General features: G+C 49.8%; 1 protein-coding gene across 1 annotated transcript in view; it reads left to right on the top strand.

The window, feature by feature from the left end:
* Window positions 1-15,134, top strand: part of LOC121844590 (adenylate kinase isoenzyme 1-like) — a gene marked incomplete at its 5' end in the record, with an annotated part of 97,289 nt that extends 82,155 nt beyond the window's left edge. Inside the window, 3 exon segments of the mRNA XM_042314854.1 lie at window positions 5,316-5,432; window positions 7,013-7,222; window positions 14,857-15,134. Coding sequence (XP_042170788.1) covers window positions 5,316-5,432; window positions 7,013-7,222; window positions 14,857-14,922 — 393 coding nt within the window. The 3' untranslated portion in view covers window positions 14,923-15,134.
* Between the last annotated feature and the right edge of the window lie 1,648 nt (window positions 15,135-16,782).

The following is a 16,782-nucleotide window of genomic DNA, read 5'->3' as shown; positions in this document are numbered from 1 at the left end:
CTGACCCTGGGGGGACAGAACCTTTAACATTACAGACCCTGGGGGGGGACAGAACCTTTAACATTACTGACCCTGGGGGAGGGGGACAGAACCTTTAACATCACTGACCCTGGGGGAGGGGGACAGAACCTTTAACATCACTGACCCTGGGGGGACAGAACCTTTAACATTACAGACCCTGGGGGGACAGAACCTTTAACATTACAGACCCTGGGGGGACAGAACCTTTAACATTACAGACCCTGGGGGACAGAACCTTTAACATCACTGACCCTGGGGGGGGACAGAACCTTTAACATCACTGACCCTGGGGGGGACAGAACCTTTAACATTACTGACCCTGGGGGGATGGGGGGACAGAACCTTTAACATTACTGACCCTGGGGGACAGAACCTTTAACATTACTGACCCTGGGGGGGGGGGGGGGGGACAGAACCTTTAACATTACTGACCCTGGGGGACAGAACCTTTAACATTACTGACCCTGGGGGGCAGAACCTTTAACATCACTGACCCTGGAGGGACAGAACCTTTAACATTACTGACCCTGGGGGGACAGAACCTTTAACATTACAGACCCTGGGGGGACAGAACCTTTAACATCACTGACCCTGGGGGACAGAACCTTTAACATTACTGACCCTGGGGGGAGAGAACCTTTAACATCACTGACCCTGGGGGGGACAGAACCTTTAACATCACTGACCCTGGGGGGACAGAACCTTTAACATTACAGACCCTGGGGGGGGGGGACAGAACCTTTAACATCACTGACCCTGGGGGCAGAACCTTTAACATTACTGACCCTGGGGGATGGGGGACAGAACCTTTAACATTACTGACCCTGGGGGGGGGGGACAGAACCTTTAACATTACTGACCCTGGGGGGGACAGAACCTTTAACATTACTGACCCTGGGGGGGACAGAACCTTTAACATTACTGACCCTGGGGGACAGAACCTTTAACATTACTGACCCTGGGGGGACAGAACCTTTAACATCACTGACCCTGGGGGAGGGGGACAGAACCTTTAACATCACTGACCCTGGGGGGAGGGGGGACAGAACCTTTAACATCACTGACCCTGGGGGGAGGGGGACAGAACCTTTAACATTACAGCCCTGGGGGGGGGGACAGAACCTTTAACATTACAGACCCTGGGGGGGGGGGACAGAACCTTTAACATCACTGACCCTGGGGGAGGGGGACAGAACCTTTAACATTACAGACCCTGGGGGACAGAACCTTTAACATTACAGACCCTGGGGGAGGGGGACAGAACCTTTAACATCACTGACCCTGGAGGGTGGGGGACAGAACCTTTAACATCACTGACCCTGGGGGGGGGGGGACAGAACCTTTAACATTACTGACCCTGGGGGGACAGAACCTTTAACATCACTGACCCTGGGGGGGACAGAACCTTTAACATCACTGACCCTGGAGGGGGGGGGCAGAACCTTTAACATTACTGACCCTGGGGGGGGACAGAACCTTTAACATCACTGACCCTGGGGGGACAGAACCTTTAACATCACTGACCCTGGGGGGGACAGAACCTTTAACATCACTGACCCTGGGGGGACAGAACCTTTAACATTACTGACCCTGGGGGATGGGGGGACAGAACCTTTAACATTACTGACCATGGGGGACAAGAACCTTTAACATTACTGACCCTGGGGGGGGACAGAACCTTGAACATTACTGACCCTGGGGGGGACAGAACCTTTAACATTACTGACCCTGGGGGGATGGGGGGACAGAACCTTTAACATTACTGACCCTGGGGGGGACAGAACCTTTAACATTACTGACCCTGGGGGGGGGACGGAACCTTTGACATCACTGACCCTGGAGGGGGACAGAACCTTTAACATTACTGACCCTGGGGGGCAGAACCTTTAACATTACTGACCCTGGGGGCTAGAACCTTTAACATTACTGAGCCTGGGGGCGGAACCTTTGACATCACTGACCCTGGAGGGGGACAGAACCTTTAACATTACTGCCCCTGGGGGGACAGAACCTTTAACATTACAGACCCTGGGGGGGGGGACAAAACCTTTAACATTACAGACCCTGGGGGGAACGAAACCTTTAACATTACAGACCATGGGGGGCCAGAACCTTTAATATTACAGACCCTGGGGGGACAGAACCTTTAATATCACTGACCCTGGGGGGACAGAACCTTTAATATCACTGACCCTGGGGGGACAGAACCTTTAACATTACAGAACCTGGGGGGACAGAACATTTAACATTACAGACCCTGGGGGGGGACAGAACCTTTAACATAACATACCCTGGGGGAACAGAACCTTTAACATTACAGACCCTGGGGGGACAGAACCTTTAACATTACAGACCCTGGGGGGAGAACCTTTAACATAACATGACCCTGGGGGACAGAACCTTTAACATTACTGACCCTGGGGGGGGCAGAACCTTTAACATTACTGACCCTGGGGGAGGGGGCAGAACCTTTAACATTACTGACCCTGGAGGGGGGGACAGAACCTTTAACATTACTGACCCTGGAGGGGGGGGACAGAACCTTTAACATTACTGACCCTGGGGGGGGGGGACAGAACCTTTAACATTACAGACCCTGGGGGGTGCAGAACCTTTAACATCACAGACCCTGGGGGGGGGGGACAGAACCTTTAACATTACTGACCCTGGGGGGGGGAAGAACCTTTAACATTACTGACCCTGGGGGGACAGAACCTTTAACATTACTGACCCTGGGGGACAGAACCTTTAACATTACAGACCCTGGGGGGACAGAACCTTTAACATTACTGACCCTGGGGGACAGAACCTTTAACATTACTGACCCTGGGGGGGGGGACAGAACCTTTAACATTACTGACCCTGGAGGGGGGGACAGAACCCTTAACATTACAGACCCTGGGGGGGGGCAGAACCTTTAACATTACTGACCCTGGGGGGAAGGGCAGGACCTTTAACATTACAGACCCTGGGGGACAGGACCTTTAACATTACTGACCCTGGGGGGGGACCAGAACCTTAACATTACTGACCCTGGAGGGGGACAGAACCTTTAACATTACAGACCCTGGGGGGAACAGAACCTTTAACATTACTGACCCTGGGGGGACAGAGCCTTTAACATTACTGACCCTGGGGGAGGGGGGGGCGAACCTTTAACATTACTGGCCCTGGGGGGCAGAACCTTTAACATTACTGACCCTGGGGGGGCAGAACCTTTAACATCACTAACCCTGGTTGGGGACAGAGAACCTTTAACATTACAGACCCTGGAGGGACCTTGCATCACTGGGGGACAGAACCTTTAACATTACTGGCCCTGGGGGGGGGTAACGGGGGGACAGAACCTTTAACATTACTGACCCTGGGGGGGGGGGACAGAACCTTTGACATTACTGACCCTGGGGGGGGGGACAGAACCTTTAACATTGCTGACCCTGGGGGGGGGGACGGAACCTTTAACATTGCTGACCCGGGGAGGAGACAGAACCTTTAACATCACTGACCCTGGGGGACGGGGGACAGAACCTTTAACATCACTGACCCTGGTTGGGGACAGAACCTTTAACATTACAGACCCTGGAGGGATGGGGGACAGAACCTTTAACATTACTGGCCCTGGGGGGACGGGGGGACAGAACCTTTAACATTACTGACCCTGGGGGACGGGGACAGAACCTTTGACATTACTGACCCTGGGGGGCAGAACCTTTAACATTGCTGACCCTGGGGGGGACAGAACCTTTAACATTGCTGACCCTGGGGGAGACAGAACCTTTAACATTGCTGACCCTGGGGAGGGAGACAGAACCTTTAACATCACTGACCCTGGGGGGACGGGGGGACAGAACCTTTAACATTACTGACCCTGGGTGGGACGGGGACAGAACCTTTGACATTACTGACCCTGGGGGACAGAACCTTTAACATTGCTGACCCTGGGGGAGACAGAACCTTTAACATTGCTGACCCTGGGGGAGACAGAACCTTTAACATTGCTGACCCTGGGGAGGGAGACAGAACCTTTAACATTGCTGACCCTGGGGGCAGAACCTTTACATTACTGACCCTGGGGGTCGGGGGGACAGAACCTTTAGCATTACTGACCCTGGGGGCAGAACCTTTAACATTACTGACCCTGGAGGGGGACAGAACCTTTAGCATTACTGACCCTGGGGGCAGAACCTTTAACATTACTGACCCTGGAGGGGGACAGAACCTTTAACATTACTGACCCTGGGGGCAGAACCTTTAACATTGCTGACCCTGGGGGAGACAGAACCTTTAACATTGCTGACCCTGGGGGAGACAGAACCTTTAACATTGCTGACCCTGGGGGAGGGAGACAGAACCTTTAACATCACTGACCCTGGGGGACTGGGGGACAGAACCTTTAACATTACTGACCCTGGGTGGGACGGGGACAGAACCTTTGACATTACTGACCCTGGGGGGACAGAACCTTTAACATTGCTGACCCTGGGGGAGACAGAACCTTTAACATTGCTGACCCTGGGGGAGGGAGACAGAACCTTTAACATTGCTGACCCTGGGGGACAGAACCTTTTACATTACTGACCCTGGGGGTCGGGGGACAGAACCTTTAGCATTACTGACCCTGGGGGCAGAACCTTTAACATTACAGACCCTGGGGGACAGAAACTTTAACATTACTGACCCTGGGGGGCAGAAACTTTAACATTACTAACCCTGGAGGGGACAGAACCTTTAACATTACTGACCCTGGGGGGGACAGCTCTACCATGCTCAGCTCTACCATGCTCAGCTCTACCATGCTCAGCTCTACCATGCTCAGCTCTACCATGCTCAGCTTTACCATGCTCAGCTCTACCATGCTCAGCTTTACCATGCTCAGCTCTACCATGCTCAGCTCTACCATGCTCAGCTTTACCATGCTCAGCTTTACCATGCTCAGCTCTACCATGCTCAGCTTTACCATGCTCAGCTTTACCATGCTCAGCTCTACCATGCTCAGCTCTACCATGCTCAGCTCTACCATGCTCAGCTCTAGCTCTACCATGCTCAGCTCTACCATGCTCAGCTCTACCATGCTCAGCTCTACCATGCTCAGCTCTAGCTCTACCACAAAGGGCTGTATTGTTGTCATGGTGCTGGATGAGAAATTCTAAGATGTTGACATGATCAAAGGGTACAGTATAGTTGCCGAGCAATGCAGCTGTAAAGGATAACTATCCTCCCTGAATATTCTCTGGGAACTACTTTCAATATCAGGCATCTGACTGTTGTTGTTTGTTTGTTTGTTTGTGCCGCAGGACACGATGCTGGAGCTGCTATGTGAGTGTGTGACGTTATCTCTGCGGCACGGGAGGGGCGTACTCGTAACCAACTTCCCCCGAGACCTACGACAAGCTCTGGAGTATGAAGCTAAGGTACAGAGAGAGAGGAGAGGAGAGGAGAGGAGAGGAGAGGAGAGGAGAGGAGAGGAGAGAGAGGAGAGGAGAGGAGAGGTATCAAGGGCAGGTTACTGGAGGGAGGGAGGGAGGGAGGGAGGGAGGGAGGGAGGGAGGGAGGGAGGGAGGGAGGTATCAGGGGCAGGTTACGGGAGGGAGGGAGGGAGGGGTGTATCAAGGGCAGGTTACTGGAGGGAGGGAGGGAGGGAGGGAGGTATCAAGGGCAGGTTACTGGATGGAGGGAGGGAGGGAGGGAGGGAGGGAGGGAGGGAGGGAGGGAGGGAGGGAGGGAGGGAGGGATATCAAGGGCAGGTTACTGGAGGGAGGGAGGGAGGGAGGGAGGGAGGGAGGGAGGGAGGGAGGGAGGGAGGGAGGGAGGGAGGGAGGGAGGGAGGTATCAGGGGCAGGTTACGGGAGGGAGGGAGGGAGGGGGTGTATCAAGGGCAGGTTACTGGAGGGAGGGAGGGAGGGAGGTATCAAGGGCAGGTTACTGGATGGAGGGAGGGAGGGAGGGAGGGAGGGAGGGAGGGAGGGAGGGAGGGAGGGAGGGAGGGATATCAAGGGCAGGTTACGGGAGGGGAGGGAGGTATCAGGGGCAGGTTACTGGAGGGAGGGAGGGAGGGAGGGAGGGAGGGAGGGAGGGAGGGAGGGAGGGAGGGAGGGGGGGGGGTGTATCAAGGGCAGGTTACTGGAGGGAGGGAGGGAGGGAGGGAGGATCAAGGGCAGGTTACTGGATGGAGGGAGGGAGGGAGGGAGGGAGGGAGGGAGGGAGGGAGGGAGGGAGGGAGGGAGGGAGGGAGGGAGGGAGGGAGGGAGGGAGGGAGTTGAGGGAGGAGGAGAGAACATTATAGAAAGAAGCATCATATTGACTCTCGGCTACGTGAAAGTGAATCCAAAATGACACAATACATTATTTACCATTCATTTCTATTGGGCACAAAATAATCAGGAACACAACCAAAACAAACAGCAAATGCACCCAACAGATGTGTAGAGTCACAAGCTTGATGTCGTCATTGTATGCTAGGAATACTAAACTTTAGACTACTTTAATACACATTAGTTTAGTTAATTTGTCCCAATACTTTGGGTCTCCTAGAATGGGGGGACTTATAAAAAGTGCTGTAATTTATAAACAGCTGATAGTCTGCACTAACCTCATAGTCATAGAGTACAGAGCCAAGACAACTAAACGTGTCACTGTCCCAATACTTTGGGAGCTCACAGCTGTTCTTTTTCTGTCTGTCTGTCTGTCTGTCTGTCTGTCTGTCTGTCTGTCTGTCTGTCTGTCTGTCTGTCTGTCTGTCTGTCTGTCTGTCTGTCTGTCTCTCTCTCTGTCTCTCTCTCTGTCTCTCTCTCTGTCTCTCTCTCTGTCTCTCTCTCTGTCTCTCTCTCTGTCTCTCTCTCTGTCTCTCTCTCTCTCTCTCTCTCTCTCTGTCTCTCTCTCTGTCTCTCTCTCTGTCTCTCTCTCTGTCTCTCTGTCTCTCTCTCTGTCTCTCTCTCTGTCTCTCTCTGTCTCTCTGTCTCTTTGTCTCTCTGTCTCTCTGTCTCTCTCTCAGATGGGGGAGCCCAGTGCTGTGGTGCTGTTGGACTGTTCCCCTGACACTATGTTCTCCAGGCTACAGTGTCCTGTCCTGTCCCGCTCCGCCCCCCAAACCACAGGCAGCCACCAAGAGAGAGACAGACACAACAGCAGGAGGGTAGAGGGATTCAACAGCAACTGCCAACCTGTGACATCACACTACCAACCCAAGAGGCTCCTACACAAGGTGAGTCAGGTGCTACGGTCTGGTTCTCTACCCTTCATCCGAAAGTGTACACTTGTTCACTTCCCTTCACTGACTTCAAAGGAAATAAGAAACATGATGGAATCTCCCTCTCTGCACACACCTCCAATGCTTTTAGATTTGTGGGTGAGGGAGTGGTGTGAGGGAGTGGGGTGAGGTAGTGGGTGAGGTAGTGGGTGAGGGAGTGGTGTGAGATAATGGGTGAGGTAGTGGGTGAGGTAGTGTGTGGGGTAGTGGTGTGAGGGAGTGGGTGAGGTAGTGGGTGAGGTAGTGGGTGAGGGAGTGGTGTGAGATAATGGGTGAGGTAGTGTGTGGGGTAGTGGTGTGAGGTATTGTGTGGGGTAGTGGTGTGAGGTATTGTGTGGGGTAGTGGTGTGAGGTAGTGTGTGGGGTAGTGGTGTGAGGTAGTGTGTGGGGTAGTGTGTGGGGTAGTGGTGTGAGGTAGTGTGTGGGGTAGTGGTGTGAGGTAGTGTGTGGGGTAGTGTGTGGGGTAGTGGTGTGAGGTAGTGTGTGGGGTAGTGGTGTGAGGTAGTGGTGTGAGATACTGTTGTGAGGTAGTAAACAAATGTACACTTCAAGAGAAAGGAGGTCAACACTCAAAACGTGACCAGACGGAAGCCACTCCTCAGTAAAAGGCACATGACAGCCCGCTTGGAATTTGCCAAAAGGCACCTAAAGACTCTCAGACCATGAGGAAAAGATTCTCTGGCCTGATGAAACCAAGATTGAACTCTTTGGCCTGAATGCCAAGCGTCACGTCTGGAGGAAACCTGGCACCATCCCTACGGTGAAGCATGGTGGTGGCAGCATCATGCTGTGGAGATGTTTTTCAGCTGCAGGGACTGGGAGACTAGTCAGGATGGAGGGAAAGATGAACGGAACAAAGTACAGAGAGATCCTTTAGGAAAACCTGCTCCAGAGCACTCAGGACCTCAGACTGGGGTGAAGGTTTATCTTCCAACAGGACAACGACCCTAAGCACACAGCCAAGACAACGCAGGAGTGGCTTATGGACAAGTATCTGAATGTCCTTGAGTGGCCCAGCCAGAGCCTGAACTTGAACACAATCTATCATCTCTGGAGAGATCATCTCTAGAGAGTCTTGAAAATAGCTGTGCAACGATAGTCATTCCCCATCCAACCTGACAGACCTCGAGAAGATCAGCAGAGAAGAATGGGAGAAACTCCCCAAATACAGGTATGCCAAGCTTATAGCATCATACCCAAGAAGAACATGGCTGACATTTTACATTACATTTTGTAAAAAAAAATCATTTTTATATAACTTATTTTTTAACTTATTATATTGTACATAATGTTGCTGCTACCGTCTCTATTGACCGAATATAAATTCTGGACATCAGAACAGCGATTACTCACCGCGGACTGGCAGAATCACATTCCTTTAACGAGTCCGATGAGAAGGATATCCTGCTTTCACTGGAACAGGCCCAGATCCACGCCTTTCCCTGGAACAGGCCCAGATCCACGCCTTTCCCTGGAACAGGCCCAGATCCATGCCTTTCCCTGGAACAGGCCCAGATCCATGCCTTTTGCGTGAAGAAAAGACGCCGGAAAAGGGGACACAGATCGGGGATCCTTCTTAGAATCCGTAGGCGAGCGAGTAAACTCCCAATGCCTTCCATTCTCCTTGCTAATGTGCAATCGTTAGAAAATGAAATGGATGACCTGCTATTAAGATGATCCTACCAACGTGACAATAGAAACTCTAACATCTTATGTTTCACCAAGACGTGGCTGAATGAAGAAACGGACAGTATTGAGCTGGCGGAAGTTTCCATGCACCGGCAGAACAGAGATGCTACCTCTGGTAAGACTAGGGGTGGTGGTGTGTCCTTTTGTCAATAACAGCTGGTGCGTGATGTCTAATATTAAAGAAGTCTCGAGGTATTGCTCGCCTGAGGTAGAGTATCTCATGATAAGCTGTAGACCACACTATCCACCAAGAGAGTTCCCATCTGTATTATTCGTAGCCATCTATTTACCACCACAAAGCGATGCTGGCACTAAGACCGCTCTCAACCAACTCTATAAGGCCATAAGCAATCAATCAATCAATCAATCAAATGTATTTATAAAGCCCTTCTTACATCTGCTGATGTCACAAAGTGCTGTACAGAAACCCAGCCTAAAACCCCAATCAGCAAGCAATGCAGGCGTAGAAGCACATTTCTGACGGCTACCGAGCTTCTACACCAACATAGGCAAGGAAGAAAATGCTCACCCAAAAACGGCGCTCCTAGTGGCCATTGACTTTAATGCAAGCAAACTTAAATCAGTTTTACCAAATTTTCACCAGCATGCCACATGTGCAACTAGCGGGGAAAGAAATCCTAGACCAGCTTTCCTCCACATACAGAGAGGCATACAAAGCTCTCCCCCGCCCTCCATTTGGCAAATCTGACCATAATTCTATCCTCCTGATTCCTGCTAACAAGCAAAAACTAAAGCAGGAAGTACCAGTGGCTCACTCAATATGGAAGTGGTCAGATGAAGCAGATGCTAAGCTACAGGACTGTTTTGCTGGCACAGACTGGAATATGTTCCGGGATTCATCCAATGGCATTGAGGAGTACACCACCTCAGTCATCGGCTTCATCAATAAGTGCATCGATGACGTCATCCCCACAGTGACTGTACGTACATATCCCAACCAGAAGCCATGGATTACAGGCAACATCCACATCGAACTAAAGGCTAGAGCTGCCATTTTCAAGGAGTGGGAGACTAATCCGGACGCTTATAAGAAATCCCGCTATCCCAGGATTAAGAATGAATCCTACTACACTGGCTCTGATGCTCGTCGGATGTGGCAGGGCTTGAAAACTATTACGGACTACAAAGGGAAACCCAGACGTGAGCTGCCCAGTGACGCGAGCCTACCAGATGAGCTAAATGCCTTTTATGCTTGCTTCGAGGCAAGCAACACTAAAGCATGCACGAGAGCAACAGCTGTTCTGGATGACTGTGTGATAACGCTCTCGGTGGCCATTGTGAACAAAACCTTTAAACAGGTCAACATTCACCAAAGCCGCTGGGCCAGACGGATTACCAGGACGTGCACTCTGAGCATGCACTGACCAACTGTCAAGTGTCTTCACTGACAATTTCAACCTCTCCCTGACCGAGTATGTAATACCTACATGTTTCAAGCAGACCACCATAGTCCCTGCGCCCAAGGAAGCAAAGGTAACCTGCCTAAATGATTATGACCCCGTGGCACTCACGTCAGCAGCCATGAAGTGCTTTGAAAGGCTGGTCATGGCTCACATCAACAGCATCCTCCCGGACACCCTAGACCCACTCCAATTCGCATACTGCCCCAAAAGATCCACAGATGACGCAATCTCAATCGCAATCCACAAAGCCCTTTCTCACCTGGACAAAAGGAACACCTATGTGAGAATGCTGTTCATCGACTACAGCTCAGCGTTCAACACCATAGTGCCCTCAAAGCTCATCACTAAGCTAAGGACCCTGGGACTAAACACTTCCCTCTGCAACTGGATCCTGGACTTCCTGACGGGCCGCCCCCATGTTGTGAGGGTTGGTAACAACATATCCGCCACGCTGTTCCTCAACACGGGGGCCCCTCAGGGGTGCGTACTCAGTCCCCTCCTGTACTCCCTGTTCACCCACGACTGCATGGCCAGGCATGACTCCAACACCATCGTTAAGTTTGCTGATGACACAACAGTGTCACCAACAAAGATGAGACAGCCTACAAGAAGGAGGTCAGAGACCTGGCCGTGTGGTGCCAGGACAATGACCTCTCCATCAGCTTGATCAAAACTAACATGGTCCAAGCATCGCCAACAAACTATCATGGTCCAAACATACCAAGACAGTCGTGAAGAGGGCAAGACAAAGCCTATTCCCCCTCAGGAAACTAAAAAGATTTGACATGGGCTCTCAGACCCCCAGGTGGTAAGAGTAACAACACGTCTGCCATGCTGCCATGTGCCTTCTTAAAAGTTAATTTGTGGAATCAGTTGTGTGACAAGGTAGGAGTGGTATACAGAAGATAGCCCTATTTGGTAAAAGACCAAGTCCATATTCTGGCAAGAACAGCACAAATAAGAAAAGAGAAATGACAGTCCATCATTACTTTAAGACATGAAGGTCAGTCAATACTTTGACAGAGGAAGATTTCAAGAACTTTGGAAGTTTCTTCAAGTGCAGTCGCAAAAACCATCAAGCTTTATAATGAAACTGAATCTCATGAGGACCGCCACAGGAAAGGAAGACCCAGAGTTACCTCTGCTGCAGAGGATAAGTTCATTAGAGTTAACTGGCTCTCATGAGGACCGCCACAGGAAAGGAAGACCCAGAGTTACCTCTGCTGCAGAGGATACGTTCATTAGAGTTACCTGGCTCTCATGAGGACCACCACAGGAAAGGAAGACCCAGAGTTACCTCTGCTGCAGAGGATACGTTCGTTAGAGTTACCTGGCTCTCATGAGGACCGCCTCAGGAAAGGAAGACCCAGAGTTACCTCTGCTGCAGAGGACACGTTCATTAGAGTTACCTGGCTCTCATGAGGACCACCACAGGACAGGAAGACCCAGAGTTACCTCTGCTGCAGAGGATAAGTTCATTAGAGTTAACTGGCTCTCATGAGGACCGCCACAGGAAAGGAAGACCCAGAGTTACCTCTGCTGCAGAGGATACGTTCATTAGAGTTACCTGGCTCTCATGAGGACCACCACAGGAAAGGAAGACCCAGAGTTACCTCTGCTGCAGAGGATACGTTCGTTAGAGTTACCTGGCTCTCATGAGGACCGCCTCAGGAAAGGAAGACCCAGAGTTACCTCTGCTGCAGAGGATACGTTCGTTAGAGTTACCTGGCTCTCATGAGGACCGCCTCAGGAAAGGAAGACCCAGAGTTACCTCTGCTGCAGAGGATACGTTCATTAGAGTTACCTGGCTCTCATGAGGACCACCACAGGACAGGAAGACCCAGAGTTACCTCTGCTGCAGAGGATAAGTTCATTAGAGTTACCTGGCTCTCATGAGGACCGCCTCAGGAAAGGAAGACCCAGAGTTACCTCTGCTGCAGAGGATACGTTCATTAGAGTTACCTGGCTCTCATGAGGACCACCACAGGAAAGGAAGACCCAGAGTTCCCTCTGCTGCAGAGGATATGTTCATTAGAGTTACCTGGCTCTCATGAGGACCGCCACAGGAAAGGAAGACCCAGAGTTACCTCTGCTGCAGAGGACACGTTCATTAGAGTTACCTGGCTCTCATGAGGACCGCCACAGGAAAGGAAGACCCAGAGTTACCTCTGCTGCAGAGGATACGTTCATTAGAGTTAACTGGCTCTCATGAGGACCGCCACAGGAAAGGAAGACCCAGAGTTACCTCTGCTGCAGAGGACACGTTCATTAGAGTTACCAGCCTCAGAAATTGCAGCCCAAATAAATGCTTCACAGAGTTCAAGTAACAGACACATCTCAACATCAACTATTCAGAGGAGACTGCGTGAATCAGGCCTTTATGGTTGAATTTCTGCAAAGAAACCACTACTAAAGGACACACATAGAAGAAGAGACTTGCTTGGGCCAAGAAACACAAGCAATGGACATTAGACCGGAGGAAATCTGTCCTTTTGATCTGATGATTTTTGGTTCCTACCGCCGTGTCTTTGTGAGAAGCAGAGTAGGTGAATGGATGATCTCCGCATGTGTGGTTCCTACTGTGAAGCATGGAGGAGGAAGTGTGATGGTGCTTTGTTGGTTACACTGTCTGTGATTGAGCAAATCAAATCATATCAACTTGTATTTATCACATGCCGCCAAATAGAACAGGTGTATGTATATACCTTACAGTGAAATGCTGAATAGAACAGGTGTATGTATATACCTTACAGTGAAATGCTTACTTACGAGCCCTTATTAACCAATAATGCTTTAAAAATAAGTGTTAAGTAAAAAATAGAAAATAAAAGTAACAAATAATTAAACAGCAGCAGTAAAATAGACAGACCGGTGGAAATCTGTCCTTAGTTCTGATGAGTCAAAATTTTGGATTTTTGGTTCCAACCGCTGTCTCTTTGTGAGACAGAGTAGGTGAACGGATGGTCTCCGCATGTGTGGTTCCCACTGTGAAGCATGGAGGAGGAGGTGTGATGTTGTGGCGGTGCTTTGCAGGTGACTCTTTCTGATTTATTTAGAATTCAAGGCACACTTAACCAGCATGTCTCATCGCAGTCGGTGATCAGGCCTACTACTGTTGTGTCGTCAGCAAACATGATGATGGTGTTGGAGTTGTTCGTAGCCACATAGTCGTGGGTGAAACTAAGCACACACCCCTGAGGGGCCCCCATGTTGAGGATCACCACCTGGGGGTGGCCTGTCAGGAAGTAGTTATGTCCCCTGTTGTCCAGGTGGAAAAGGGCAGTGTGGAGTGTGATTGAGATTGCGTCATCTGTGGATCTGTTGGGGCGGTATGTGAATTGGAGTGTGTCCTGGGTGTCTGGGATAATGGTGTTGATGTGAGACATGACCAGCCTTTCAAAACACTTCATGGCTACAGAGGTGATGCTACGGTGTGATAGTCATTTACAGTAGCTAGGTTACCTTGGGAACAGGGACAATGGTGTTCAGCTTGAAACATGTGGGGACAAGGAAAGATGAATGAAGACAATTGCCAGCTGGTCTGTGTATGTTTCTGGTCTGTGTATGTTTCTGGTCTGTGTATGTTTCTGGTCTGTGTATGTTTTGGTCTGTGTATGTTTTGGTCTGTGTATGTTTTGGTCTGTGTATGTTTCTGGTCTGTGTATGTTTCTGGTCTGTGTATGTTTTGGTCTGTGTATGTTTCTGGTCTGTGTATGTTTCTGGTCTGTGTATGTTTCTGGTCTGTGTATGTTTCTGGTCTGTGTATGTTTCTGGTCTGTGTATGTTTCTGGTCTGTGTATGTTTCTGGTCTGTGTATGTTTCTGGTCTGTGTATGTTTCTGGTCTGTGTATGTTTCTGGTCTGTGTATGTTTCTGGTCTGTGTATGTTTCTGGTCTGTGTATGTTTCTGGTCTGTGTATGTTTCCGGTCTGTGCTTTGAGAACCTGGTATTCTGGCCTTGTGATTGTTAACCCGTTTAAATGTTTTGCTCACATCGGCCACGCAGAGCGAGACACAGTCATCCTTAGTTGGATATAGAGCTCTCAACGTGAAAAATATTCTCTGTTAATATGAAATAGCGCCAATAGTGTACAGTCACTAAGTAGTATCATGTTTATTTTACAGTTATAAGAAATGTGAAATCTTATAGTAAGTCATTTCATGCCCTATTGTCCCACTTTTGTTGAATAGGAAAATAAATCAGATTTGTTTTTTAAATTAATATTTTTGTCATATTTGTACTATATACTTGAGCTTGTGTCCTAAAAAGTGAATATAACTATTTTGACCAGAAGGTGAGTTCCAGACCTTTCTAAAATTATGAAACATCAACAGTTATCGTTTATGTTTATTCTCATAAAAAAATAATTCCTTTAGGGTCTGTTTCGGTAGTAAATGTTGCCCTATTATTCAAGAGGTTCAAAGGTGCCTTGCATTGAATCCTAATCTTTGTTTGTTTCATGTGTTTTCCCCCCAGATTGATGCCGAGAGGTCTCCTGAAGAGGTGTTTGTTCAGATCTGTCAGGCCATGGACTCCTGCTAGAGGAACCCACGCATCTCTACATCATCACTACCACCGCCCCAGAGGTCTAACTACTACCACCGCCCCAGAGGTCTATCTACTACCACCACCCAGAGGTCTATCTACTACCACCACCCAGAGGTCTATCTACTACCACCACCCAGAGGTCTATCTACTACCACCGCCCCAGAGGTCTAACTACTACCACCGCCCCAGAGGTCTAACTACTACCACCGCCCCAGAGGTCTAACTACTACCACCGCCCCAGAGGTCTAACTACTACCACCGCCCCAGAGGTCTATCTACTACCACCGCCCCAGAGGTCTAACTACTACCACCGCCCCAGAGGTCTATCTACTACCACCGCCCCAGAGGTCTATCTACTACCACCTCCCCAGAGGTCTATCTACTACCACCTCCCCAGAGGTCTATGTACTACCACCGCCCCAGAGGTCTATGTACTACCACCGCCCCAGAGGTCTATCTACTACCACCACCCAGAGGTCTGTCTATCTACTACCACCGCCCCAGAGGTCTATCTACTACCACCGCCCCAGAGGTCTAACTACTACCACCGCCCCAGAGGTCTATCTACTACCACCACCCCGGAGGTCTATCTACTACCACCACCCCAGAGGTCTATCTACTACCACCACCCCAGAGGTCTATCTACTACCACCACCCAGAGGTCTATCTACTACCACCACCCAGAGGTCTATCTACTACCACCTCCCCAGAGGTCTATCTACTACCACCACCCAGAGGTCTATCTACTACCACCTCCCCAGAGGTCTATCTACTACCACCGCCCCAGAGGTCTATCTACTACCACCGCCCCAGAGGTCTATCTACTACCACCTCCCCAGAGGTCTATCTACTACCACCGCCCCAGAGGTCTATCTACTACCACCGCCCCAGAGGTCTATCTACTACCACCTCCCCAGAGGTCTATCTACTACCACCTCCCCAGAGGTCTATCTACTACCACCGCTGTTCCCTCTGAACAGGGATCTGAACTACTCTCCTCCTCAGATGCATCCCAAATGGACACCTATTTCCTGCATAGTGCGCTACCTTCTACCAGAGCCATATGTGCAAAAAGTAGTGCACTATATAGGGAATAGGGCTCTGGTCTAAAGTAGTGCACTATATAGGGAATAGGGCTCTGGTCTAAAGTAGTGCACTATATAGGGAATAGGGCTTTGGTCTAAAGTAGTGCACTATATAGGGAATAGGGTGGTATAGGGCTCTGGTCTAAAGTAGTGCACTATATAGGGAATAGGGTTCTGGTCTATAGTAGTACACTATATAGGGAATAGGGCTCTGGTCTGTAGTAGTGACCTATATAGGGAATAGGGCTCTGGTCTAAAGTAGTGCACTATATAGGGAATAGGGTGGTATAGGGCTCTGGTCTAAAGTAGTGCACTATATAGGGAATAGGGTTCTGGTCTATAGTAGTGACCTATATAGGGAATAGGGCTCTGGTCTAAAGTAGTGCACTATATAGGGAATAGGGTGGTATAGGGCTCTGGTCTAAAGTAGTGCACTATATAGGGAATAGGGTTCTGGTCTATAGTAGTGCACTATATAGGGAATAGGGGGCCATTTGGGATGCAGCCTTCTCCTTGCCTGTATCAACTCTGCTACTCTGAAGAGACCCGGCCACAAGACTCTCACACTTTTACACTCTCACACACACCGACATTTAGAAACTGAAATGAAACTGAAATGCATGGTCTTGGAAGTACATCATATATCTATGCTGCAGTGGGAACAACTCTTGTATTTGTAATTTGTAGCTGTAGTGGTTCAAAATAAACAACTAGATGCGTAAACGCTGACGGCATTTCGTGTTGAATAAAGTAACTCTCCTTATATTTT

Source organism: Oncorhynchus tshawytscha, unplaced genomic scaffold (assembly GCF_018296145.1).
Source record: "Oncorhynchus tshawytscha isolate Ot180627B unplaced genomic scaffold, Otsh_v2.0 Un_contig_5516_pilon_pilon, whole genome shotgun sequence".
Lineage (NCBI taxonomy): Eukaryota > Metazoa > Chordata > Actinopteri > Salmoniformes > Salmonidae > Oncorhynchus > Oncorhynchus tshawytscha.
Note: the sequence above shows the minus strand (reverse complement) of the source record. Positions and strands in the feature narration are given on the sequence as shown.